This window comes from Lithobates pipiens, unplaced genomic scaffold, assembly GCF_037356315.1.
Source record: "Lithobates pipiens isolate NorthernLeopardFrog02 unplaced genomic scaffold, aLitPip1_a1.2 Scaffold_13, whole genome shotgun sequence".
In the NCBI taxonomy this organism is placed as follows: domain Eukaryota; kingdom Metazoa; phylum Chordata; class Amphibia; order Anura; family Ranidae; genus Lithobates; species Lithobates pipiens.
Genome location: NW_027507718.1, coordinates 460,958,906 through 460,984,816, shown reverse-complemented (window position 1 = coordinate 460,984,816; position 25,911 = coordinate 460,958,906). Strand labels below are relative to the sequence as shown.

The window sequence follows — 25,911 nt, the reverse complement described above, 5'->3', positions numbered from 1 at the left end:
TAACGGCCATCTTTATTTATTTTCATTCATTTAAATGGCCATAAATAGCAAAATTACAGCTTTTAACATTACATTCAAAAATAACAATAACGCAGATAACTGACCTTCTAGTAGATCTTTGAAGGCATACTATATGTGATCTACCAACCGACTGTATCTGCCATCGAACTTCCATATGAAGGCCCCCAGCCGCAATTACACTGTCTAGGGAACAATTGCTTACCAAGATACCACCCGATACAGACCAATAACACGTTACTGACATCAGTTAGTAGGGAAGGTACACTCATAACTTGGATGTGCCTAACTCATCGTTCTCCAAGAACTTTTAAACCACCCCCACCTTCAAAAACCCTGAGACCCCTGCCTGCTTCTATGAAACTACCAGTTCCCCCCTCCAGTGAACGCTTAGGAAACAATACCCACTATGACCAATCAAAAGCATCTTGGCAAAGGAGGAGAAAAGAAATGCAAGAGCAGGCAGAGGGAAAAAACAACCAGACCAAAAGCATGGAGAGGAGGGAGTGCAGGAGAACCTTGTCCGATGCTGTCACTGCTCCAACTGACCCTTGAGGCAACTCCTCCCTCAGACCACTAGAGCTACACCCTGCCACACCTTTCTCCCCCATCAATAAGGTAAGACATTATTTAACCATGCACTAACTACAGCCTAGACTTGCATACTCGGTCATGTAGGTCTTCATCTTATGCTGTGCATATAGCTTCTGGTCTAATACTGTACTGTGAAATTGTTGCTAACCATAAGCAACTAGACCATGTTCTCCCCTCATTTGTCAAAACCTAGAGTGGCCACAAGGGCATTTTCTCCACTTCTTGCTTTGCCAACCCTACCTCAGTCTTGACAGATACTGTTCATAATAACAATTTCTCTAATCACTCTTTACATGCTATTAGCTTCTATATGTCCATAAAAAAAGTTGTTGTTTTTTTAAAATCTCATTAACAATCAAATTTGATATCACTAATACTGTGTTGAATGTGAAACGTAAGTTCATTTTTTGCAAGCAAAAATCAAAACTAGTTCATTTTCTTGTACTTCTCCTTTTTTCGTCTGAACAGGCATCGGGTTTATCAGGACAAATAGTGGCTCCAGTAGAACAGGCAGTAATCTGCTCATAGCAGGCAGCATTATCATCGGAGCAGGTGGCAGGATCATTGCAGCAGGCAGCAGGATCGCTGGAGCTGGCAGCAGGACCATTGGAAAAGGCAGCATGTTTGTCTGAGCTCTCTGCAGACTTCTCATCTTTGTTCTTCATTGAAAAGTAGTCAAATGACTCATAGAGTGTTGATATAGCCTTTAAATACACAGAAGAAAAGGTAACCTGTAATTTCGTGGTGTTGACATCACTAAGCAAGCATTCACTGGCAGTGAATCAACCACTGTCATTTAAAACACAAGCACCAGGGAGATTTACCTGTAGTGAATGTTTAGTGAATTTCATAATAACAGCTTTATAAAGATGCCCCTTCAAGTGTATATAATGTCAAATCTTTTTTCATTTATTTTTTTCAATAAAGTAGAGAATAGTGAAGATGCTTTTCAGCTGTGTTTTTTTATTTTTTTTTCGCTGTCTGTGTCCTGTTAGGATTTCCCATCCCTCTCTGCAAGACACCACAGGAATGATGAGGAGATCTCTCAAAAGTGAGGGAAACCGATTCCTCATTGAAAGAGTTTGCCTTGCCCCCTGTTCTAAAACATTTGAAGCATTTTGGATTTTCCATCAAGTTTTTGTACTGGAGATAGTGGTTACCAAGGCCAATAGTGAGGGTCTCCCAAGCACAGCAGTAGAGGTCTAACACCCTCCACTATATTCTAAGCAAGAACACTTTTGACCTTACGTATACTTTGAAGTATTGAGAGAAATATAATGGTTTTAAGAGCAATTTTATTTAAAACCTCCTCCTGCTTGCCATATAGGGAAATGATGGTGGGTGGAAGCTCCTCTTGTTCTGGGGCAACATCATATGACGTTGCCCCAGTGTCACCGCGATCACACACCTGCCGGGTCTGCCGCACAGCAATCATGGGCCCGCTGTGTCCCTAGGAAACAGCGCGACCCGAGCTGGGTAAAGAGCAAATTATTTGGCTCTTTAACCATGTGATTGGCAGTGTCCAATCACAGCCGATCACATGTAAATGCGGAAGTGCCATTTGTTGTTTCTCCTCGCCTCACACTCTGTCAGTGGCATCTCCTTGCCATGGAGACTGTGCCCTGATTACAGTGCAACCCAACAGTGCCCAGCAAGTATATCCAGTCTGTGCCCATCAGTGACACCAATCAGTGCTCATCAGTGACACCAATCATTGCTCATCAGTGACACCAGTCAGTGCTGCCTTTTAGTGCCTATCAGTGCCTGCTCATCAGTGTCGCTCATCAGTGCCACCTATCAGTGCTCATTAGTGCTACCTATTAGTGCCACCCATCAGTGCTCATCAGTGCAGCATATTAGTGCCTCCTCATCAATGTCACCTAATCAGTGGCCTTCATTGACCATCAGTGACAACTATCAGTGCAGAATATTAGTGCTGCCTCATTAATGCCATCTAATCACTGCCCTACAGTGCGGCCTCATCAGTGCCCACCAGTGTAGACTATCAGTGCCACCTCATCAGCGCACATTAATGAAGGAGAAAATTACTTATTTACAACACTTTCTGACAGAAACTAAGAAAAACATTTTTTCCACCCAAAATCTTCAGTCTTTTTTAGTTTTTTTTTGTTTAGCAAAAAATAAAAAACACAGTGGTGATTAAATACCACCAAAAAAAAGCTAAATTTATGTGAAAAAAAGATACAAATTTTATTTTGGTACAGTGTTGCATGGCCACGCAATTGTCATTCAAAGTGTGACAGCTCTGAAAGCTGAAAATTTGCCTGGGCAGGAAGGATGTGAAAGTGTCCGGTATTGAAGTGGTTAAAGGTAGGAGAAGGGTTAAGTGTTAGTGTCAGATTAATCACTACACCTAAAAGCCCAGAGCCACAAAGTGCTGTTTTGCACCAAACTAGGTCCTCCAATTAACAAGGCTTTAACCTAATGCATAAAGATGGCATGGCTTTCTTCTGAATATGGTAACATTATCATAGCATTAATTACCTAATTTGGATCATTCTAATTGCTTGGAGTCCTTTACCAATTTACTTATAGCAGGGCCAGATTTGACAGCTCACCAGGGGAGGGGATCCTTATAGAATTCTATCAGGGTTTGTAATTCAAATTTTTCTTGGAGTTATCAGACTTTAGAATACCAAAATCTGACTGTTTTGTACTTGAGCTTTGCCCCTTGCGCTGCCCAATGCAAAAGCTTCATATATGCATTTCCCTGGTACATATAGCTAACCACATTTAAAAAGAAAAAAGGGTTGTGATTTCAATGAAAACACAGGCTGTTTCACTATTTGTTATTTTTAGCAGATGGTGACTTATATTTCAGTTCTCTATTTCCCAACAACTGTATACTTGTAACATATATTACACAAATGGAATGGTGTGAGTCTTGCATCAGTTTGAGCATCTGAAACATTTTTCAGATGAACTGCTTATTTATAGTATGGTTTATTGGTCAGAATTGCAAGCAGCTGAGTGTTGGCTGTTCTCTGCTGAACAGGTGTCTGTGACCAGGGACAACTGTGAGTGTATTGTGTGCTCGCTGCTACTCCGCCATCCATAAATCTGATTTAGTTGGGGAGATTTACTAAAACCGGAGCACTCAGAATCTGGTGCAGCTGTGCATAGTAGCCAATCAGCTTCTAACTTCAGCTTGTACAATTAAGTTTTGACAAAAAAAAACGGCAAGCTGATTGGTTTCTATGCAACCCTGCACAGCATTTTGCATTCTGCAGTTTTAGTAAATAGTTTTAGTAAATAACCCCCAATATCTGGTGTTCTGGTGTTTAAACCTAAGGGTGAATCTGAGCCAGTTACCTAATTGGCGGTAGTCATTGTTCACTCACAAAAGATCAGGACCATACCTGGTGAGTAATATGCTCCCTTGCCTTGGTGAGGGGTTGAGACAAGGGGTTTAAATGAAACATAGTGAGACAATTACGTAGGCTGCTATTTTTTACCTTATTTTGAAAATGCCTGCTGTTCCTGGGTTTAATTCCGTATTTTCTGATTTACTCAGCAGATGCAAAGTCTGTATCACATTTGTATGCTTGCTCAAGGTCATTGATCCTGAAAATACTTAGCATGGCAACCAGGAAAAAAGCGTTTCATTAAGCAGAAGCAACCTACATACCTACTCAGTGCCGGGCCCTTAAAGTGATTGTATAGGCTTGTTTTTGTTTTTGTTTTGTTTTTTAAGTTATACTTTCCTCCTATGTGCAGTTGGTTTTGCACAGAGCAGCCTGGATCCTCCTCTTCTCGGGTCCCTCCTTGCTGATCCTGGCCCCTCCCTCCTACCAAGTGCTCCCACAGCCAGCAGCTCTCTATGGGGGCACCTGAGCCGAGTCAGAGCTCCGTGTATCCATTCAGACATGGAGCCCCAACTCGGCCCCACCCCTTCTCCCCTGATTGGCTGACTTTGATTGACAACCGCGGAAGCCAATGGCGCCGCTGCTGTGTCTCAGCCAATCAGGAGGAGTGTTCCGTATGGCTTAGACACTCGTGGACATCACTGGAGAGAGATTGGTCTCAGGTAAGTAATTACCAGGGGAGGCTGCTATACACAGAAGGTTTTTTTTATCTTAATGCATAGAATGCATTAAGATAAAAACCTTCTGCCTTTAGAACTCCTTTCATAATACTGACTAAGGCTTGATATTGCTGATGCATACCTGAGTTGCAGCACAGAATGCTAAACATTATGGGGGGACCTGCAGGATGTTCTGTTCTATTGTGGTGGTAAGGATGGAGGAGATTTATTTATTGTGATGTTATGGATGGAGGAGATTTATTTATTGTGATGGTATGGATAGAGGAGATTTATTTATTGTGACGGTATGGATGGAGGAGATTTATTTATTGTGGTGGTATGGATGGAGGAGAATTATTTATGGTGGTGGTATGGATGGAGGAGATTTATTTATTGTAGTGGTATGGATGGAGGAGATGTATTTATTGTGGTGGTATGGATGGAGGAGATTTATTTATTGTGGTGGTATGGATGGAGGAGATGTATTTATTGTGGTGGTATGGATGGAGGATATTTATTTATTGTGGTGGTATGGATGGAGGAGATGTATTTATTGTGGTGGATTGTTTGGGGTGAGATTGAATTACTGAGATCAGGTTTTACCACACTATAATTTGTTGACAGAGTTCTGTGATTAGACGGCAATCCCCGTATTCACTGCCCAGATTATATTCAAGAATACATTTTACAAATACTTGCCTTTCTTGCTTGATGGCAAAGCCAAATGCAGTTGGCATTAAAAAGGAGAAACTTTATACATAAGTCAGTTAAGGTTTTCATTTCATTTTTTCATTGGCATTAGCCGCCTACTATTACTAAGCCAGGGCACAACAGAAAAGACAATGAAGCAATTACCCATGTCACAGAATTGCTAGAAGAGGAGCTCTCATCGGCATCATTATTATCTCCATCCAGGTGATGAAGTTCCATAGATTCTTGTTCAGTTTTTTGTAAGATTCTCCTCTCTTGGAAAATATAACAAAAAATATATATTATTGAAATACCCAGAAAAATGCACGTAAAATGCAACTGCTTTCGTAATACTCTCATGTATAATAAACACTTTTTTTATTGTTTAAATTAAAAAAGTACCACAGTGTGTGTTTGTTTCATTCGAGTTACCATAAAAAAAAAACTTTAATTGCACAAAAATATATATATATATGTTCATATACGTAGTTACTATTTTGTTTTTGTATTAGTTACACTATTTAAATGGTATATATGCTGTAAAACACATTGGGCTTCATTTACTAAAGAAGTATTGGCTGTTCACTTTTGTGAATAAGCCGAAAATGTGCTAACTTCAACCATCTAATCATGTGAGAGCAAAAGTTAATTTATAACAAATATCCTTGCATGTAATTGGGAATTTAAGGTGAACACATCCTTACCTCATTCACTTAACTAAGTGAAAATTCACTTTGCAAAGAAAAATACTCAACTGCTTTAGGAAATCAACCCCAGTATGTTCTTAGCCTTCTTTTTTCTAGATTTGGATAGCGTGATGATGGATTAGAACAACTTCAAGGTTTTTATTGATGTCTGTCTTCTCGTTAGGGAAACAGGATTTTTCTAATTGCCATTATCACCGGGAATTAAAGTGAGAGTAAGGCTGGGTTCACACTGCTGAGATGACAAGAATCGGATGTGATTCGCACTGCACTGCAGTGCAAATCACATCCGATCTCTGTGCGATGCGAGTTCAGCCATACAGATAGTATGGCTGAATTTGCATCGCATCCGGCCCAAACTCGTACAGGACCCTTTTTTTGGTCTGCAGCAGAATCAGATCGCATGGGTGTTCACACCATGCGATCCGATTCCTGTCCGAGTTTGCAGATCGCACTGCGATTTGCAAACTGATCTGAGGGTGTCATTAACGTTTCACTGACACTCCCAGCAGTTCGCATAGGGCAGTGTGAACTGCCGCCGGGAGGCATGCGATGCGGGAACCCGCCGCGGATTCGCAGCGTTCCCGCATCGCTGCAGTGTGAACCCAGCCTAAATCCAAAATATTTGGAGTTGCCACTAGACATGCACTGCCGAAAAATTTGTTAGTTTTCATTTTATTTGTTTTTTTCGGAAATTTGAAAATTTGCAAATTCGTAAATTAGGAAATTTGGAATTCGGAAATTCGGAAAGTCAAAAATTTGGAAATTCGGAAATTCGAACATTTGGAATTCGGAAATTCTGAATTCGTCAATTTGAAAATTCGGAAATTCTGAAATTTGCAAATTCAAAAATTCAGAATTTGAAAATGTGACAATTCTGAAATTTGGAAATTTGGAATTCGGAAAATCTAAAATTCTGAAATCTGAACATTCAGAATTCGGAAATTCGCAAATTGAAAAATTACAAATTTGAAAATTTGACAATTCAGAAATTCAAAAATGTGGAATTCGTAAATTAGGAATTTGAAAATGTGAAAATTCGAAAATTCAGAAATTCAAGAAAGAAAAATTCGAAAGTTAGAAAGAACAAAAATCCAAAAATTCTTAATAATAGCTAACTAACTTACAGGTGTTGGAATTTCCTTTCAAAGTTGGCTGTTAGTGAACGTAAATAATTTATCTGAAGTTACGAATTAAAAATAAAAAAAAGAATGACACATCTAAATAAATGGAACAAAACAAAATAATAATAATATGTTTTTAATATATTATTATAGTTATTTATTATTATTAATTCAGCATGTTCCATTTGTTTAGATATGGCATTTGTTATTATCAATTGTTCATATGGATAAATTCATATTCGTTACGTTCACTGACAGGCAAATTTGAAAGGAATAGTTAGTAATAGTTATTATTAGTTAGTTCTTATTTCAGATTTTTGAGTTTTCGGGTTTTTGAATTTTATGATTTTCGTTCTTATTTTTGCATTTCTGAATTTTTGAATTTCTGAATTTTTTGATTTTCGAATTTCCAAATTTTCCAATTTCCGAATTTCCAAATTCATACATTTTCTGATTTTCGAATTTCTGAATTTCCAAATTTAGAATTTTCCAATTTCCAAATTTTGGAAATTTAGAATTTTCTAATTTCAAATTTCCGAATTTAGAATTTTTGGATTTTTGAATTTCCAAATTTTCCAATTTCTGAATTTCCAAAATTTGAAATGTTCAGATTTTGAAATTTCGAATTTTTACAATTGTAAATTTTCAGATTTTCGCATTTCTGAATCTTCAAATTTTAAAATTTCCAATTTTCTTACATTTTGAATTTCCGAACTTTTGAATTTTAAATAATTGGAAAAATTCAGAAATTCGGATATTCCCAAATTAACGAATTTGTTAAAGTTTGTTAAAAAACTAATTTGGAACTAAACAAATAGCACATGACTAGTTGCCACAAGAACACTGAGGCTCGGTTCACACTGGATGCCGATGCGGCTCACAGCAGCGGTCCTGTGTGTCCTGGTTCACCATTTCAGGTCCAATGTCAGCCTGAATTTTGGTCTGAATTCAGACCTGAAACAGACCAAAAGGCGCAGAGGGCTCCTGTGCAAATTCGCACCGGAGCTGCATCAGAGATATGTGAATCGGCTCTATAGAGAGCCGGTCACATTCTCCTGCTATTAGTGTGAACCCAGCCTAATAGAGGGGAAATCTTCCACTGTTATAATTGTTCCAGTGACCGCTGTTCAAGAGGAGATTTTCCCAACAACTGAATGATATCCTTTTAATTTCTGTTGAATATACAGGGCAGAAAGTCAAGGGAAATCTCCCTAAAGGGACACAGATGTCAAAATAATTACAGTGTTTTTAACCCTCACGTACTCTATCCACAATAAAAAATAAAAATAAAAAAAATTAGCTTTGACACCTGCAATGTCTTACCGCTGCCTCCCAGAACAGCTGAGTGAATAAAAAATCCTGTTATATTGTACTTAAGCCTATTGGTGGGGTGCATTCTTGCAGGTTTGGAGGTCAAATCATTCCTCTGTGCCCCTGTTGTCAAATATACAACCACAACAACAGAAATTCTGCTTTACAAATATTTTTTACAGCTTGCTTGACTTTTTGGAACAAACTACTCCAGTGTAAGGCTTGGTAGGTACCCCAATAGGATAGCAAGGCAAGTCAAAAAAGGTTAGAAAAAATTCTCCACTTCAGCCCATATAGAGGGTTCCTCTTTAGGATTTGAGGGTTGGAGCAGGAGACTGGGCAATGATCGGAATGAATGAATGAAATACTTGTATAGTGCACAATGCGAACTGAATCGCCTCTAGGCGCTGTGGCGAGCTTTGATCATCTGCTAAAAGAGGAAGGTCTTGAGTTTTTTCCTAAAAGCCAGGTGATTTTCTTCCAGGCGGATGTTGATTGGTAGAGCATTCCATAGCCGAGGCCCTTGGACAGCGAATCTCCGATCCCCCTTGGATTTATACCAGGCTTTGGGCACGAGAAGGAGGTTTTTGTTGGCTGATCGAAGACAGCGGTTTGGTGTGATCTGTCAAAGCCTTCCACTTTTTCTCGCTCTACTCTTCTCACCTTCAAATCTCTCTTTCTTTCCACGTTCTTCCTTTGTTCCTTTCCCCCCAACCTCCTCCACCATTTTTTCCTCCTCTTTCTTTTCCCATTTGGTTTCCCATTTGGTTTCCCTCTCCAACTTTGCATTTTATCAAGCTTGTATCTGTTCTTGAATCTCCTTTCTGCATTTCCTCTAGGAAGACAGATTCTACTTGGTGTGTGCTTTAGGTTCTATCAGATGCTTGCTCAGTTCATATCCTCCGAGATGGACCTAAAACATTTGTCAACACTACGATGTTTTTTTCTCCATGTGCTATAACAATTACCTTTCTATGTTTTTATTTTATGACTTTCTGTTGTTGTGAAGTCTTATCCTAATATGCAAAGACCTGATCTGTATTATGACCACTTTTCTGAAAATGATTCAGTTGATTCTTTCTTTGATACTACTGTATTTGTAAAGTAGAAATAAAACATTTTTGGAAAAGTTCCACTAAACCACCTTAAAGTACTATGCTCATTATAAGCTCATGAAAACTCAAATCACTCAACAAGTAACGGTGTTCTCTGCATTTCACATATTTGGTTTAGAATTTTAAAAATAAACTTTATACATACTTGGTCTTTTCTTCCTTTTCCAAATAAGGTATCCAACAATTATCACAACAGGAAATACACAAATGAGGGCCAGCAAACCATATTTTAGGGTTTGGGAATCACCTGTAAAAATAGTAATATAGCATTATTTATTTTTATTGCTGCTTATTTTAGTTTATTGTAATAAATTTACTAATAATGGAGCACTCAGAATCTGGTGCAGCTGTGCATGGTAGCCAATCAGGGGTAGTGTTAGTAGTTTTTAATTTTATATTTGTTTTACAATTTTATTTTGTATAATAATTTTACAATTAATTTTTTTTATATTTATTGCAATTTTTTTATCAACCCTGTTGGTGGGCTTTGGATGAAATATCAAGGGTCTAAACAGACCCCTGGCATCTCCCCTTTGAAACATAGAAAGGGACTGAGGACACAGATTCCCCATTTCCTTTGCCAGCTTTGAAGATAAATGAACAGGAGACAGAGGCTCCTGTTCATTCATAAACTGAAGCAGAGTTTACTCTGCTCAGTCAGCAAAGGACACAGGAGTGATCGCTTACGGTGTCCAATTGAGAAAAGAAAGGGGTCGGTAAATTACATAATTACCGACCCCTTCTTCTGTTCTCCATCCTGACACATCTCCCCAGCAGCCGGCGGGAGAGGAGAGGAGGTAAGCCGGTTGCGGGGCACGAGGGGGAGGAGGAGGAAGAGGACAGGGAGCCAGAGGAGGAAAACAGGGAACCAGAGGAGCAGTCAGGGGGCACATGGGGGGCAGTGGAGGAAGACAGGGGCCCAGAGGAGTGGCTGGAGCACATGGGGGGTGGGGGAGGTGGGGGGCGTAGGAGGAAACGGAACCGCCGGGGATCAGTGCTGGGGGAGGAACAGTGTGAGCACAGATCTCCCTGCATGGCTTTTCAGCTATCAGCTAAAAAGCTATGCAGGGAGATCTGTGCTCACAGCTGTTCCTCCTGCCGCACTCATCATTCCCAGCTATGAACCAGGGGACCATCCATGCATGCAGGGTGGGTCACAGTGCCATGCTACAGCAAGCTGCCGGGGACTGTATGTGTGCGGGACTGGGGAGACACAGTACAGGCCATACCCCCTGCCCTTGGTGCATGTACCCCCAGGGGTACGTGTACCACAGGTTGAGAAACCAGTTTGCTAAAACACTGTGTATCATATACAAGCACTAGGTAAGATACATTGTAGATATTTGTGAACTATTTGCAGGCTTTGTTCGTACATTCAGAAGTCAATGTCAGCACTCTTAATACATAGAGCAGTTCCCTACTCTTAAACAGAGCAGAGCCTTCAGGTTACATTGGGACTGGGAGGCCTGGTAAAGCAGGTCCCCAGCTAAGCCCTCTATTTGCAACGCCCAAGGACTCCTCTTCTGCCTTTGTGTAAGCCCAGCTTTTAGTTCCAGCTAAGGTTTCTCTTTTGTTATCTCTTGATCTTTGATGCTATCATCTAATGGCCAAGCAAACTCTAGCCCTTTATTTGAAAGCAGTAAAGTCATCAGTCCATATGAAGAGGACCTCCATGTCATTATTTGGTGTATATGCAGAATTAATTAATAAATTGTTTTGACAGTGTCTGTTGACTTAAAGCCCAACTCTGGGCAGAAAAAAATTATCCCATGCACTGGCGCTGTGCCCCCACTGCAAGAGTTAATAGCTGGTTTTGAAATTTTAATTTAGGAAACATTCGTTTGATTTTTTAATAGTTAGAGGAGTCAAATCCATGATTGTTTTGAACCACAGTGACAAGAGTGACGGGAAGGGGCCAGTAAATATGTAATTTACTGACCCCTTCATTTTCTGAATCGGACACAGTGAGTGATCAATACTGATCACTTCTGTGTCCATTCAAAACTTAAGCAGGGTAAAACTATGTATTCATTTTATGAATAAACAGGAGCCTCTGTATCCTGTTCATTCATCTTCAGTGTAACGGAGGCTACAGAGAAAGGAACTGAACAATCTGTGTCCTCAAATTTCTCTATTTCAAAGGAGAGATATCATTTATATTATGTACATTTAGGAAATGATCCAGATCTTTTTGAAAGCAATCTACTGAGCTGGTCAGAACCATAGCTTGTAAAAAAAAAAAAATTGTACAACAATAACAAATTGTAAAAAAATAATTTAAAAAAGATGAAGACCTCAATCACACAGGTTCTCTTGCCCATACATTGTGAATGAGCAGTTTGTGAGGCTGGGGCCGCCTGTTACTCTATGAAGATGTAGTGGCTGTATGAACACAGGTGGAGGTCCTAATTTGACAGGTGTGCAAGTGCGGATGAGTGATGTACACAATCCTTCACCCACAGTTGATCCAGAGGAAGGCGAAAAAACCCAACAAAGCATGTTCCAATTTAGTATAGCAGGGAAAAACATTCCTTCCTGATCCCCCGAGAGACAATTCGGATTTTCCCTGGATCAACTTTACCTATAAAATTAGCACCCAGTTATATTATGTACTTTTAGGAAATAATCCAGATCTTTTTGAAAGCAATCTACTGAGCTGGTTAGAACCATAGCTTAACATAGGCTGCCTACACACAGCAATAACCACATTAAAAAAACAAAACACTGATCCACACTGTACAGGCCACTGCACCAATGCGGATGAGCCCTAATACACAAAGAAATATATTTATTAACGCAATATAATTTTATCTTTTAGATTTAGCAGGAATCTTCTAAGAAATGTTATGTTTGTGTGCAATAAGGATTTTTGTGTATTTTTAGTAAAAATATTGTTTTGATATTTTTAGGGGGTGGGGTTCTGTCAAGTAGGCTGTAGTGGGCCCCATGATTTCTGATGGCAGTCCTGCGATGAATTTTCATTTGAATGCTACTAGTGTATAGCCAGCTTAAGACTCTTACAGGTCTAAAGGGATGCAAATCTAGACCTTTACATTTTTTTAGATGGAATTAGGTCAGTAGATTGTACAATTTGATTACGGCTAGTAAAATGCTGGACACAGTTTAAGCTCTTCTATTAGTTAATTTTCTTGTGCTTTGATTAAACAATACTATCATTTTTATGCCATTCAACCTAGCTGACTAGTCTAACAAACCTACTGTAGATTGTGCATTTAGACTGTAATGTGTGTGGCCAGCCTAACAAGCATGTCTATCAGTATCTGGTTTTGCTGTGTCCCTTTGGGCCCATTTCTACCTTTGTGTTGCAGTAAATTGCATTACATCCATTGCTGCATTGCAATCTCATTCATTTTAAATGGCAACACAATGTAAGGAAAAAGTAAGGAAAAGCACAACCATAATGCATTGTGGTGCGTTAGAAATTTTGTGTCATGTCCAATTTGCAGGATGTTTTGGTGTGTTGGCAGCCCATTATTTCTAATTGGCTGCCTTAAAGTGGTTGTACACCCTGTACAACCACTTTTACCTACAGGTAAGCCTATATTAAGGCTTACCTGTAGGTGCTTGAAGTATCTCCTAAACCTCCACAGTTTAGGAGATAGTTACCAAAAAGCCGAGCACCGATGACTATGGCGCATACGTACGGCGTGCATAGAGGTCATGCTGTGACTGGCGGCTCCCGACTTTGGCCAGTTACAGAGCCGTGCTCGTGGCCCCAGGAGGAAGAGGGGGACAACGGAGACATCGCTGGCTCCTGTGTCAGGTAAGTGATACATAATGGGCTACTATGCGATGCATAGTAGCCCATTATGCTTTACCTTTGCAGGGAGATATAAGGCCCTGAATGTGAACGCAGGACACAATGCGCATTACATGCCTCAAAAATGTAACTGGGGCCTTTGGAAAGATTTTCTTTCACTTTCTTTTCCAAACACACAATAAGAAGTATTTTCTCTATAAGAAGGAAGAATCCTATTTAGTTGTCATTGGAACAGGTCCTCACTGGAACAATTTCTCTTACCTCCTGTTCCGGTGACAACTGTAACATGTTTTAAAATATATTCTTTATCTGTACAAAAGGCACATACGCATGGTAAACATATATAGGACCGCTGATAAGGCAGTACAGCCAGCCCTCCTGTACTAGGTCCAGGCCTCATCAGTTCAAAAGGGGGGCCCAATCACCTGCCAAGCAAAAAGGCGAGTAGTACTGCCTTATTGCTGATGCTTGTGACTCTTGTGCATTGCGGACAGTTTTTCATTTTCTTTTCTTCTGGCTGCACTGCAGGAGGATTGGTTTTAGTATCTGTGCCCGTTTCCCCCTGCTGCCTGGGACCCCTCTGTGCTGGCAGCCAGGGGTGTACCTAGAGCATTTGGCACCTGGGGCGGATCCTATATCTGGCACCCCCCATTAAAATGTAAAAAATACGCCACTGTGCCCCCTGCATCCTTCAATTTCTCTTTGTCACTACTGCGTACCCCCCCTCTCCACAATTGCACCTCTGGACCCCTTTACATTACACAGCACCCTGCATCTCTGGGTCCCTTTACATTACACAGCACCCTGCATCTCTGGGCCCCTTTAGATTGCATAGCACCCTGCCCTTCTGGCCCCCTTTACATTACATAGCACCCTGAACTTCTGGACCCCTTTACATTACACAGCACCCTGCCCCTCTGGACCCCTTTAGATTACACAGCACCCTGAACCTCTGGACCCCTGTACATTACACAGCACCCTGCATCTCTGGACCCCTTTACATTACACAGCCCCCTGCACCTCTGGGCCCCTTTACATTACACAGCTCCCTGCGCCTCTTGGCCCCTTACATTACAAAGACCCCTGCACCTCTGGACCCCTTTACATTACACAACACCCTGCGCCTCTTGGCCCCTTACATTACACTGCCCCCTGCACCTCTGGACCCCTTTACATTACACAACACCCTGATCCTCTGGACCCCTTTACATTACACAGCCCCCTGCACCTCTGGACCCCTTTAAATTACACAGCCCCCTGCACCTCTGGGCCCCTTTACATTACACAGCCCCTTCGCCTCTGGGCCCCTTTACATTACACAACACCCTGATCCTCTGGACCCCTTTACATTAGACAACACCCTGCAGCTCTGGACCCCCTGCATGTTACACAGACCCCTCCTTCAGTGCAGACCCCCCATTCAGGGTAGCCCCCATTCAGTGCAGACTCCCTCTTCAGTGTAGCCCCCCATTCAGTGCAGACTCCCTTCAGTGTAGCCCCCATTCAGTGCAGACTCCCTCTTCAGTGTAGCCACCGTTCAGTGCTGCCCCCCTCTTCATTGTAGCCCCCATTCAGTGCAGCCCCCCTCTTCAGTGTAGCCCCCGTTTAGTGCAGCCCCCTCTTCAGTGTAGCCCCCGTTCAGTGCAGCCCCCTTCTTCAGTGTAGCCCCCTGTTCAGTGCAGACTCCCTTCAGTGTAGCCCCCCGTACAGTGCAGCCCCCCCTCTTAAGTCTAGCCCCCCTCTTCAGTGCAGCCCCCCTTCAGTGTATCCCCCCTCTTCAGTGTAGCCCCCCATTCAGTGCAGGCCCCCTCTTCAGTGTAGCTCCCTTCAGTGCAGCCCCCCTTCAGTCTAGCCCCCCTCTTCAGTGCAGCCCCCCTTCAGTGTAGCCCCCCTTCAGTCTAGCCCCCCTTCAGTGCAGCCTCCCCTTCAGTGTAGCCCCCCTCTTCAGTGTAGCCCCCCTCTTCAGTGCAGACCCCCCCATTCAGTACCTCAGATCAGCGCAGTGCAGCAGCACATGCTCAGCAGATCCCCCCCCCCCCTGTTTACACATAAACAGAGAGGAGGGGGAGGCGGCTGCGCGGCTGTGCCTGTGTGACATCCGTGATCGCACAGACAGCCTGCGGCCGTGAGAGGAGGGGATGGAAGGTACACCTGTGTCACCCTGCACCCCCGCACACCCCCTCCCCCTTGCATCACGATAGCTCACCTCTCCTCTCCCTGCCTGTGCCTGTCACTGTGCTGCCGCCTAATCCCGCATTGCTGCCACAGCTATAGTCACGGAGGGGGGTGCCGGCCTGACACCCCCCCCAGTGTGTAGTACCCAGGATGGCCCGCACCCCCGCCTCCTACTTAGTATGCCTCTGCTGGCAGTGCCCCCATTTTCCCTCCTCTCCCGCCAGCTGCTGCTGAGGGCACACAGGCGGGCTATTTCTGGATGGTGAGGTGGTGAGCTGGGGGGGGCTCACCATCCTGAATGAACGAATGAACACACCACCCTGAATGAACACAGCAAGCGATCGGTCACTGTGGGGGTGCAGATATTGCCTCTGTGCCACTATTTACTTGAATGGGTCTTGTTCGACGGGGGTATAATTTCTAACAGGGCAGCAAAGCACAGCATCACTGGTGTTGTATTTTATCAAAAATAATGTTTGATATTTTCAGAGGAGGGGGGCCCTGTCAGGTAGGCTGTACGGGGCCCCGTGATTTCTTTCAGCAGCCATGAACATATAGTTTGGCCAAGTAACACAGGGAATCCCGAGGTTTACTGCATTAAAACTGTCAAATTAATGGTACAAACACATTCCGAGCATGATACAGCCAATACTTTTATGAGATCATAATACAGGAGACAACTGATTGCAAGTGTGAAGAGGATGCTGTAACATTTTTGATTTTGTATCACTTTCTGTCCTGAGACATTGTTCACCAGGGTGAATCTCCCAAGCAAGAAAGCAGACAGTGAAAACAATAAAAGGAAATACTGTACAAACCAACTGAAAATTGTGTATCCAATATACACATTACAGTCCTGTGAATGTAATTTCCACATTGCACATCGTTCTTCTCCTAGTTCACTAACCAGCACTGATTGCTGGATCTTATTGAAAGCGACACTAATTCCCCTTGAATTTAATAAATATGTGACTATACCTCCCATAAGTATATTTTTACAGCTATACACAGTTAACATTTTATATAGAAGCATATATAATGTACACTTACCATCTGATTTATTATTATTAACTTTTAACAGAGTACCATTTTCTTGTAATATGACCAGTGTGGGTATTTCAGAAAGAATAATACAGACATAACGTCCTTCATCTTCCTCTGTGATGGATTCCAGTGTCATCATTGCTGTGTCATTGGTAATTACATAAGAACTTCTGTTTTGGTTCATCAGTGTATATGTAGTCTTATTATTTGGATGTGTCCACAAGACAGTTGACAGGAGAGTTCCATTGTCATCCAATGGATGTAATTTGTTGTGTTTTCTCCATTCCACTCTGATCCTTTGGGCGTCTGTAATATTCCATGTACAAGTCAGAGTGACAGACTCTCCTTTATGTTCATTTAGAACCTGGGTGGTTATCAGCTTTCCGAAGACAAAATCTGTTAAAACAAATATATAGATTTATAATAGAAGTTGAGAAAAGTAGTAAAAATTCTATGCTGTGCTGACAACCATTTCCTTTTTATTGCAAAATGCAAGAGAAAGAGAAAGCCCCTGTACACATGGTCGGACATTCTGCCAACCAAATCAGTCGGATTTTGTCCGTCGGATTTTGTCCGCCGGATTGTGTCCGAAACTGTTGCATACACACGGTCGGACAAAGTTGTCGAAAAATCCGATCTTTCAGAACGTGATGACGTAATTTCGTTACGATGGGACTACATTCAGGCTAGTAGCCAATAGCTTTGATGTAGGAATTTGATCTGAGCATGCGTGGCACTTTGTCCGATCAGAATTCTCTACACATGATCGGAGTATGTCCTATCGGACTAGTTTATCGGAAAATATTTCCAACAAGTTGGAAAATTTGGTCCGACGGATATTCCGACAGAATCAGTCCGATGCATACCACACACACAGTCGGATTATCCCACAACGCGGTCCGATAGGACACATTCTGACGGATTCTCCGACCGTGTGTACGGGGCTTAAGTCTCCTAAAGCTCTCCCAGCCTGCAACAGTCCAAAAACTTCTTATTACAAAGACCCCTTTCACACTGAGGTACTTGAAAACTGCCCATAAAACTTCAGACACTTTTGCAGTGCTTTTCAAACGCTTTTGAGGCATTAGCAGTGTGCTTTTTTTAAGCTCACGTGACTCAAAAGAACCATTTTGTAGCGCTTTTGAAGCGCTTCCCATTAATTTCAATGGAGAGGGGCATTTTTTTTTATATATATATCTATATTGCCGGGAGCTGCCAATACATTACAGCCACAAGCAATTTTAAATTACATTTATTCCTTTAGAAATGTAATTTTGCTGTGGCACAGTAAAACACATCAGAAAGATGTGCCAATTTACAGGCAGACTAAGGGGACCCCTAGGCACGATATTTAAAGGAATATTTAATTTTTAGTGTTTCACTTTAAGCATTTTTAAAATCACTGCTCCTAAAAAAAACATCTGTTTTAAAACTTTGTTGCATTGACACATGTCCCCTGGGGAAGGACCCGGGTCCTCAAAAACTTTTCATGGCAATAACTTTCATATGGGCCTTTAAAATTAACACTTTTGATTGTTTTCATTCGTGTCCCATAGACTTTAACGGTGTTTGCACACATTTTTTGTCTGTTCGCATGTTTTGGTGCGAACCGAACCGGGGGGTGGTTCGGTTCATCTAATAAAAAATAATTCCCTTCTTTATTTATTAGTACCACTTAGAACCTTCTACTCTCCAATAGAAAAACCAACAGTGATATACTTAAAACTGGGTATTTCTTCATTATAAATACACCCTAACGGCGGACAAATCTGACCCCAAATCACACTTTTTGGGGACCAGTGACATTATTACATTGACCGGTTCTATAAAAATGCACTGATCAATGTATAAATGACACTGGCAGGGAAGAGGTTAACGCTAGGGGCAATCAAGGGTTTAAGTGTGTTCCTTGGGTGTGTTATAACTGTAGGGAGGATGGGCTACCGGGGACATGACAGAGATAGCTGCTCCCAATCACTGGGAACAATAGATCTCTGACATCTCATCTGACAGAACAGGGAATCGCCTTGTTTACATAGGCAGATTCAAAGTACCACAACACTGTGCACTTTAGGATTTATACGGATGGAAATATTTATGGACACTTTTAACTTTATATTTTTTGCTTTTTGATGTTTTATTGATTGTATTTTGTTTTGCATATCTGTGATTTCACGTTGGGATACCAGCACTTTATTTCTTTCTAGCACGTGGGGTTACCACCATTAATACTCACTGCTACACTTGCATTTTACTTTGGCACATACTACGTGTATGGAAACTAAAAAAATGTTGAATACTTTCCTGCGTAATTTTACTACCTGATACCTCTGCCTATTACCAGTGGGGCCATCGCCATTGACTACCACATTCTCTTTAGTGTGATCTGATTCGAGTCTCCTTATCCAGATCCCCATTCTGCCTCTGTATACCATGATCGTGGGTCGCCAGTGGACATCGAGTCCACCAGACCCGCGTGCACGCTCCCACGGCACGCGGCGGGGGTGCACGCCTGCTATCTTATTGTGCTGACATACACATACAGTGGTTTGCGGCAAGCGCTTAAAGTGTGAACTTTTGAAGATTGAGTCCCCACATCTAGGTCTAAAAGATCTTCTACAAAACTTCAAAGGTATATTTTAGGTTTTCAGGGTAGCTCAGGCTAAAAGCATAAAGAGAGCTCTATTTGTGGGGGAAAAAAAAGGATGTCAATTTTGTTTGCGGTAGAGCGTCGCGCGACCACGCAATTGTCAGTTAAAAGCAATGCAGGGCCGTATTGTAAAAAATGGCCTGGTCATTAAGAGGACAAATCCTTCTGGGGTTGAAGGGTTAAAGTGCAAATTACTTTCCTAAAAGGCTTAAAAAAAAGTTAATACATTCTGTATTGTATGTTCTTTTCAGATATACTGTATATACATGTGTGTGTTTCAGTTTGATTTGTTAGCTAAGAAAGAGGCATTTTTTTTAAATGTTTATATTTACATTTGATGCTGTTTAATATTAATACATTTGTAACACTTTATAAATAATAAATGTTAATTTGTTTTAAAAGCTTGTTTTATGAGATTATTCCTTTTTAAAAAAAACAAAAAAACATATTATTGTATTATTTTTATATAAAAACCTTCAAACATATATCAAATACATTTGGAAAATAAGTTTTGTCAACTTAAAAAAAAAAGAGTAAGTTTCAAGTTAATATAATTTAAAACTAAGTAACTAAGTAATAGGGCACCACAGGGGTGTAGTGGTTAGTACTTTCATCTAGCCGAAATAGGGTGCTGTTTCGAATCACGACACTACCTGCCTACAGTTTGCATGTTCTACCCTGTACCTGCATAGGCTTCCTCCCACACTCCAAAGCATAAATGAGTCCCATGATCATTCTTTCTGATACAAAATGAGAGTGCTATATGAAAAAATACACTATACCAATATGCTTGTTTCTCCTGCCAATGCAGCATCAATATGGTATATTTGTTTTTGAAATGTGCAAAGTGGGTGGGGCATTAGGTTACATAATCTATGTCCAATATCCCAAAAACGTGGTACAAATCAGCACGAATGCAGCATAAACAAATTCTATAATTGTTATTAAAATGTAATAACAGGTGGTGCAAAGTGAGAGAGGTTTCATTAACTATAATGTGCAATTATCTCTGAAACCAAACCAGCACATCCGTTCGTTTTTGTAGCACAAATCAGCACAGATGCGCTGCAAACGAATGCTATCTTTTTTTTAACAACATTGCATGCAAAGTGGGTGGGGCTTGATGTTACATAATCTGGATTTGAATTCCAATTTCTCAAAAACTGAACCAGCTCAAACATTCTTTTTTATAGCACAAAATACTTTTTAAGCTTAACAGCTGGCGGTCCCTCACCCTGTATCTTGGTTTTGTTCTGCCGCATGCAGTAAGCGCAAACTTTGCATGCGCACAAGTGAGTTGTCTCAATAGGTTTTGGATGGTATGTTAAGCAAAATTTTAAGCATGTGAATGATAATGTGTTCAATGTTCAATGTTCACTATTACCTTTCAATGGCATTGAATGGCTTTGTAGTGACTTAGAAAAATTCTTGTCACTGCTGGTGCCATATTTGCATAGGATGCATTAAGGTGAAAAAACACAGACCTTTACAACCCCTTTAAGTGGCTGTTTATAATTGTTCCTTACCAAAAAAATAACACTCTTTAACTGATCTTTACTGAGGTGCCAGCTTTCTTTTAGGACTGTGGAGGTGGTGAGTTGAGGTTCAGGTGAAGGAACAAGACTATAACAGTAATCCTATTGAGTCTATTTTACCCCAGTTGCTGCTAAAGATATGAATTTTTTTTTTCTCTTTTTCTCCCTTCTTTTGTAAATTTTTCTTTTTTCTTTTTTCGTATAATTAGTGTATATAAGTACACTTTTATGGTGCAGGGATGGTGGGAAGTTAGGAAGAGGGTGGGAAGTTAGGAAGAGGGTGGGAGGGTTTGGGTGGCTGAGGAAATAGTATTGTTATCTGATATAATTTAGAATATTGCTATTATTTAGGTTGTGAAGAAAGTATTTTTCATAATTGCTATTTTTTTATACTGTAATTTCTGTTATTTCTATGTTCTTGGTGTTAAATTATTATATAAATGAATAAAAAAATTATTAAGTTAAAAAAAAAAAAAAATAAGATATGAAAATAAAAGTGAGGTTGAGATACACTCTTATAGCACCTGAAGGCTTTGACAATGTCTAAAAGAACGACTTGCATAAAGAAGGACCCATGTACATTACATTATGTTAAACTGTTGAATGATGTATTGACCTATATGTATTTTCATATAGTCCTCCAGTGTCTTGTTTATGCCCATCTGGTTTCTCAACTCTTATATCCTTTGTATATATGCGGTGTATTGTTTATGAAAGATATAAAATAAAGAATTTAAAAAAAAAGAGTTCAGTTTAAGAGCATGCAGCAACCTTTCTGTGGCATGTTACATGGACATCTGTGACTTGACCTACAACAATGTATCTTAAAAAATTTACTCCTTAAAAGCTTGTGTTTATCGGTTACCACAAAGTATGGCTCCTGCCATGTAAGAGATCTCTTGATATGTGCAGTCTTAAAACTGTATGACTGCTCTGAAATGTCTTTAAATAACAAAAATATTAGCTTACATCCAGCTTATATTGAATGTATTGTTTGTTAAAATTGTGAATCAGTTATATCTAAGACAAGGTGACCATAGATGGATGGAAAGTCTCTGCCATATTGAGTGTGTGGCTCATCGTTAGATTGATTTCTGTTAAATAATCATGTTGGAAAATGTTAAAATTTTGTTGATCGTTGGCTGCAGCAGCTGATCAGTGTATTTGGCGTCAGAACATAATGTCCTCCATCCACCTCATATGTGTGGGTGGTGGAATCTGTTTTGTTTTGTTCAGACTGCTGGGTGAACAGAAATAAAAATATCTATGGCCAGATTTACATAGTTAGTAGAAGTAGTTTCTCAACCCATTATATCGGTCCTGAACTGTGTTTTATATCAGGGCATGTGTAATAGTAGTTTTTATTTTTCTCAAAACAATTTTTTAATTGTGAATTCTATAAATTCTTTATATTACACAATTTTCAATTTAAATCTGATATTTTCTTTTGTAGTGAGCAGCATAAAGTAATGTGTGCTTTTTTCACTGACTGTTATACATTCTACAGGATATAACTTTCCAAGTAAATCATGTAGCTAACTGATCTTTTGTATTTTTAAGCATTGCCATCAAATTGGAAAGAATTAAATCAAACCTGATCAAAAGACAATTCACATTTTAGAGCTTTAAATGTTCAAGGAAAAAAATAAATTGTTATGCTTTGCACGCTACAGTCACGGTTCAAATGATCACCGATCAGAAAACGTAAAATACTTGAAAATGAAATGACTGCAATAAACAACCTTTATAGGATTGGCATTACTGCTTTTAAATGAATAACTAAAATGTGTGTGTCTATATACTGTGCATGTAGAAGTGTATATATGTATATTCATGTTACATAAGTGAGAATCAGGAATACAAATGTGATTAAAAATACAGCTAATACCACAATGTTAACACTTTTATTAACATTTATTTTTCCTGATGACTTTGCATATTAAAAATAAATAAAAGGGTCAGTCCAACCAAAACATGAATTTTTTCTTCTAATGCCGCATACACACGGTAAGATTTTCCAAAAGGAAATGTTCGATGTGAGCTTGTAGTCGGAAAGTCCGACCATGTGTATGTTCCATCGAACATTTGCTGTTGGACTTTCCACCAACAAATGTTTCTAGCAGGTTCTCAAATTTTCCGCCAACAAAACTGTGTTGTGTACGGGGCATTATAGGTGGTACTTGCTCAGTCCAACCCTGGCATCCTATATGTTTTGGATACTCCAATAGCAGAATCTCCAAATGTTTTCTTGTCTATCCAGGAGATTTGGGTTTTCCCACCCACCTTTTTGTTTTCTACGTACTTCCTAGTGCTTTTTCCATACTATAATATCATTGGATCAAACAGGGAGAGTGCAAGACCCTCATAAAGGGCGTGCAGACCTAGGAACTCAAGTACAGTAGTGTCTGAGAAATTTTAAAGCTTGGTACACACTATGAGTTTTTTTAAAGCCCCATACACACTATCAGTTTTTCTGCTGAGTTTTTCGTTCAGTTTTACCAAAACCATATAATATGAGGTCAAACCTTAGGAGTTTCAATTTGTATGCAATCGGGCAGGCCCTTGCACTACATGGTTTTAGTAAACCTGAAGGAAAAAAAATCAGCAGAAAATCTGATAGTGTGTATGGGGCATTACTGTCAGCTCTGGACAGAGCTGCTGTACTAACTATGGGAAGTAAGTACAGCAATCTCCCCTGCCGAGCTGTTGTGTTCTGGGGGACGGCCTTCCCTCTAGAACACTCCGATCAGCACTTTCCACCATTGACTGAGAGCGCTGATAGGGAGTCAGTCGGCTGCTGGTTTTCCAGCATGCTCATCCAACAGAAGCTGGCTAAACGGTTGGTTTCTGACAGACTGACTGATATACACATGTGGCAAATGTGGGATTTTTTTTTTGAATCAGCCAAAAATCTCCCAACATTCGGCCAGTGTGGACACAGCTTTAGACATTGTCAGGTGGTATAACTCTTTATTTGCATGCTAAAAGGTAAGACATTTTGGTTTAAATGAGCCTTTAAGTGGATTCTCTTAGTATATCTAAACACAAGTACAAAAATATAATATTGCAGCTTACCAAGCCTGAAGCTGGCCATAGATGGTTTGAATCTTGGTCAGTTCAGCAGGAACTGGCGGAGATTCAAACCATCAATGGGCGGGGTAAATGTACCCAAGTCGATCCATCAATCGACCTAGGTACAACCAGCATGTCAGATTTTTGGCATGTGATTATTGCCAGCACCTATAGCCACTAGCGATAATCACTGTGGGGGAGATTTACTAAAACTGGAGCACCTACAATCTGGTGCATATTAGCCATTCAGCTTCTAACTTCAGCTTGTTCAACTAAGCCTTGAAAATAAAACCTGAAAGCTTACTGGTTTCTATGCAGAGCTGCTCCAGATTTTGCATGCTGCAGTTTTATTAAATCCCCCACCTGTGTGCTCCTGTTACGGATGTTTCCCAATGCCCCCCCCCCCCAACCGCCAGGAGAACACAACAGCTCCACACAAGGGATTCCCTCATCAACACCGACTGTATTGATGGGGGAATCAAGCGATTTTCTCGCACCATCTACGGCTTGCTTTATACTTAGTGGCTTCATTCCTTTCCTTTTGTTCTTTTTATTATCACCTAGTATTCCTGCTAACACAATTCCTGTCCTAGGATGGCTACACTCACTCACTTCACTGTATCAATGGAGGAGCAGCATGCTCCTATGCAAGGGACGGTTAAAATATATTTGCCCATACTTTAAGCCCTTACTTGTAGCAACAGAATTTTTCCAAAAACAACTATCTTCAGGGAATACTTATAAAATCTAGAAATGTATCCTTTAGCTATTGCTTTTGCCCCTATATACATGGTTATGATTGTTTTTCATGTGCGTCACATCTCAGTTCTACAGAATAGTTTCCATATATGGTCACCGTGTCTTTTCTGATTGTCTCCCTTAAAAAGAAAGTCAAATTATCTATTCAAATGATGCTTAAATAGTTACTCCTTAAAGGCTTAGTGCACGTGCCCTTCCCCAGGTTACTCTCCTCTAGAATTTTTCTAGTACAACATACTTTGCTAAAATCTACTATCCTGGTGATCATTGCTGAGTGGTATTCCTGGTGCTGCACCAGGAATGCCATACAGTGCTGTTCCCCCGGTGCACAAGAGACCTGCACTCCATTCACTTCAGTGCAGGACCTTATACATTTCTTGCCTGGCTCCCATTTTGAAGTAAACAAAATCCTGGCACAAGTTGCAAGGTTCAGAAGTGAGTAGTCTCAGAGCAAGCAAAGTGCACTGTCACATTTTAGGCAAGTATGTTATATTGCAACAGGAAGAGTGGACCCCAAGAAAGTTAAATGCACTAAAAGTTAAATGCACTAAAAGTGCACATAACATGTAAAGTAAACCTGTCATTAAGAAATGTGGGAGCTACAAAATCGAATTGACCTTTATGCCTGTTCTAGGCTAGTTGACCCTAGGACCTTTACCTTTAAAAAACAGGTTAGCAAGGGCAGTTTCAATGTTTCTATATAGACAGGTCCACTTTACGCATCTCACTAGTGCAGTTAACCATAAGATCACAACAAGATAAACTGACAAAAGTTAGCGCAATAAATTATGCAAGGAAAGAAAATGGACTTACATCTGCAATATACATGAATCCATACAAGAAAAAGTAGAAGCTCCATGGACATCTCTGGATGGTCATAGCTGATCTAACTGTTTGCTGTGAATGCAGGAAACCCAGATATGACAGCTGACGGCATACACACGGTCCCCTTCGTACACACTTCCTCTTCATGTTCGTCATCTCAAAGAAAAAATCTAGTACGCTGAGTTCACTGAATTACCATCCTTTCTTCATCTCTAATCACATCTAGGATGTGGTCATGTAAATATTCTGTTAGTAACAAAAAATATATATTATCATTACATTGATATCACTTCTTCTGTTTTGTAGGATTTACAGTAACAAGTCCCTGCACTAACCAATGTATTTATATTAGCATACACAGATAATAAATGCACTTTAACCATTTGCTGTCCAGGGCATTTTTTTAATTTCTCACACACATGTGAAAATCAGATTTTCTTTTTGCTAGAACAGTGGTCTCCAAACTGTG

General features: G+C 40.4%; 1 protein-coding gene across 1 annotated transcript; it reads right to left on the bottom strand.

The window, feature by feature from the left end:
• Positions 1–25,553, bottom strand: LOC143975431 (uncharacterized). Its single transcript, XM_077477816.1, has 5 exons — positions 25,431–25,553; positions 16,608–16,997; positions 9,747–9,848; positions 5,513–5,622; positions 1–1,316 (listed from the first exon to the last, which is right to left on the bottom strand). The coding sequence occupies exons 1-5, from the start codon at positions 25,480–25,482 to the stop codon at positions 1,044–1,046; spliced, it is 927 nt and encodes a 308-aa protein (XP_077333942.1). The 5' UTR covers positions 25,483–25,553; the 3' UTR covers positions 1–1,043.
• Positions 25,554–25,911: the final 358 nt, after the last annotated feature.

Excerpts from the sequence above, each read along its gene's own strand:
- LOC143975431 (XM_077477816.1), bottom strand. The coding sequence starts at position 25,482 with ATGTCCATGGAGCTTCTACTTTTTCTTGTATGGATTCATGTATATTGC. Across the intron at positions 5,623-9,746 it reads GAAAAGGAAGAAAAGACCAA|AGAGGAGAATCTTACAAAAA; the intron begins GTATGTATAAAG and ends ATATTTTCCAAG. Across the intron at positions 1,317-5,512 it reads CTAGCAATTCTGTGACATGG|GCTATATCAACACTCTATGA; the intron begins GTAATTGCTTCA and ends GTGTATTTAAAG.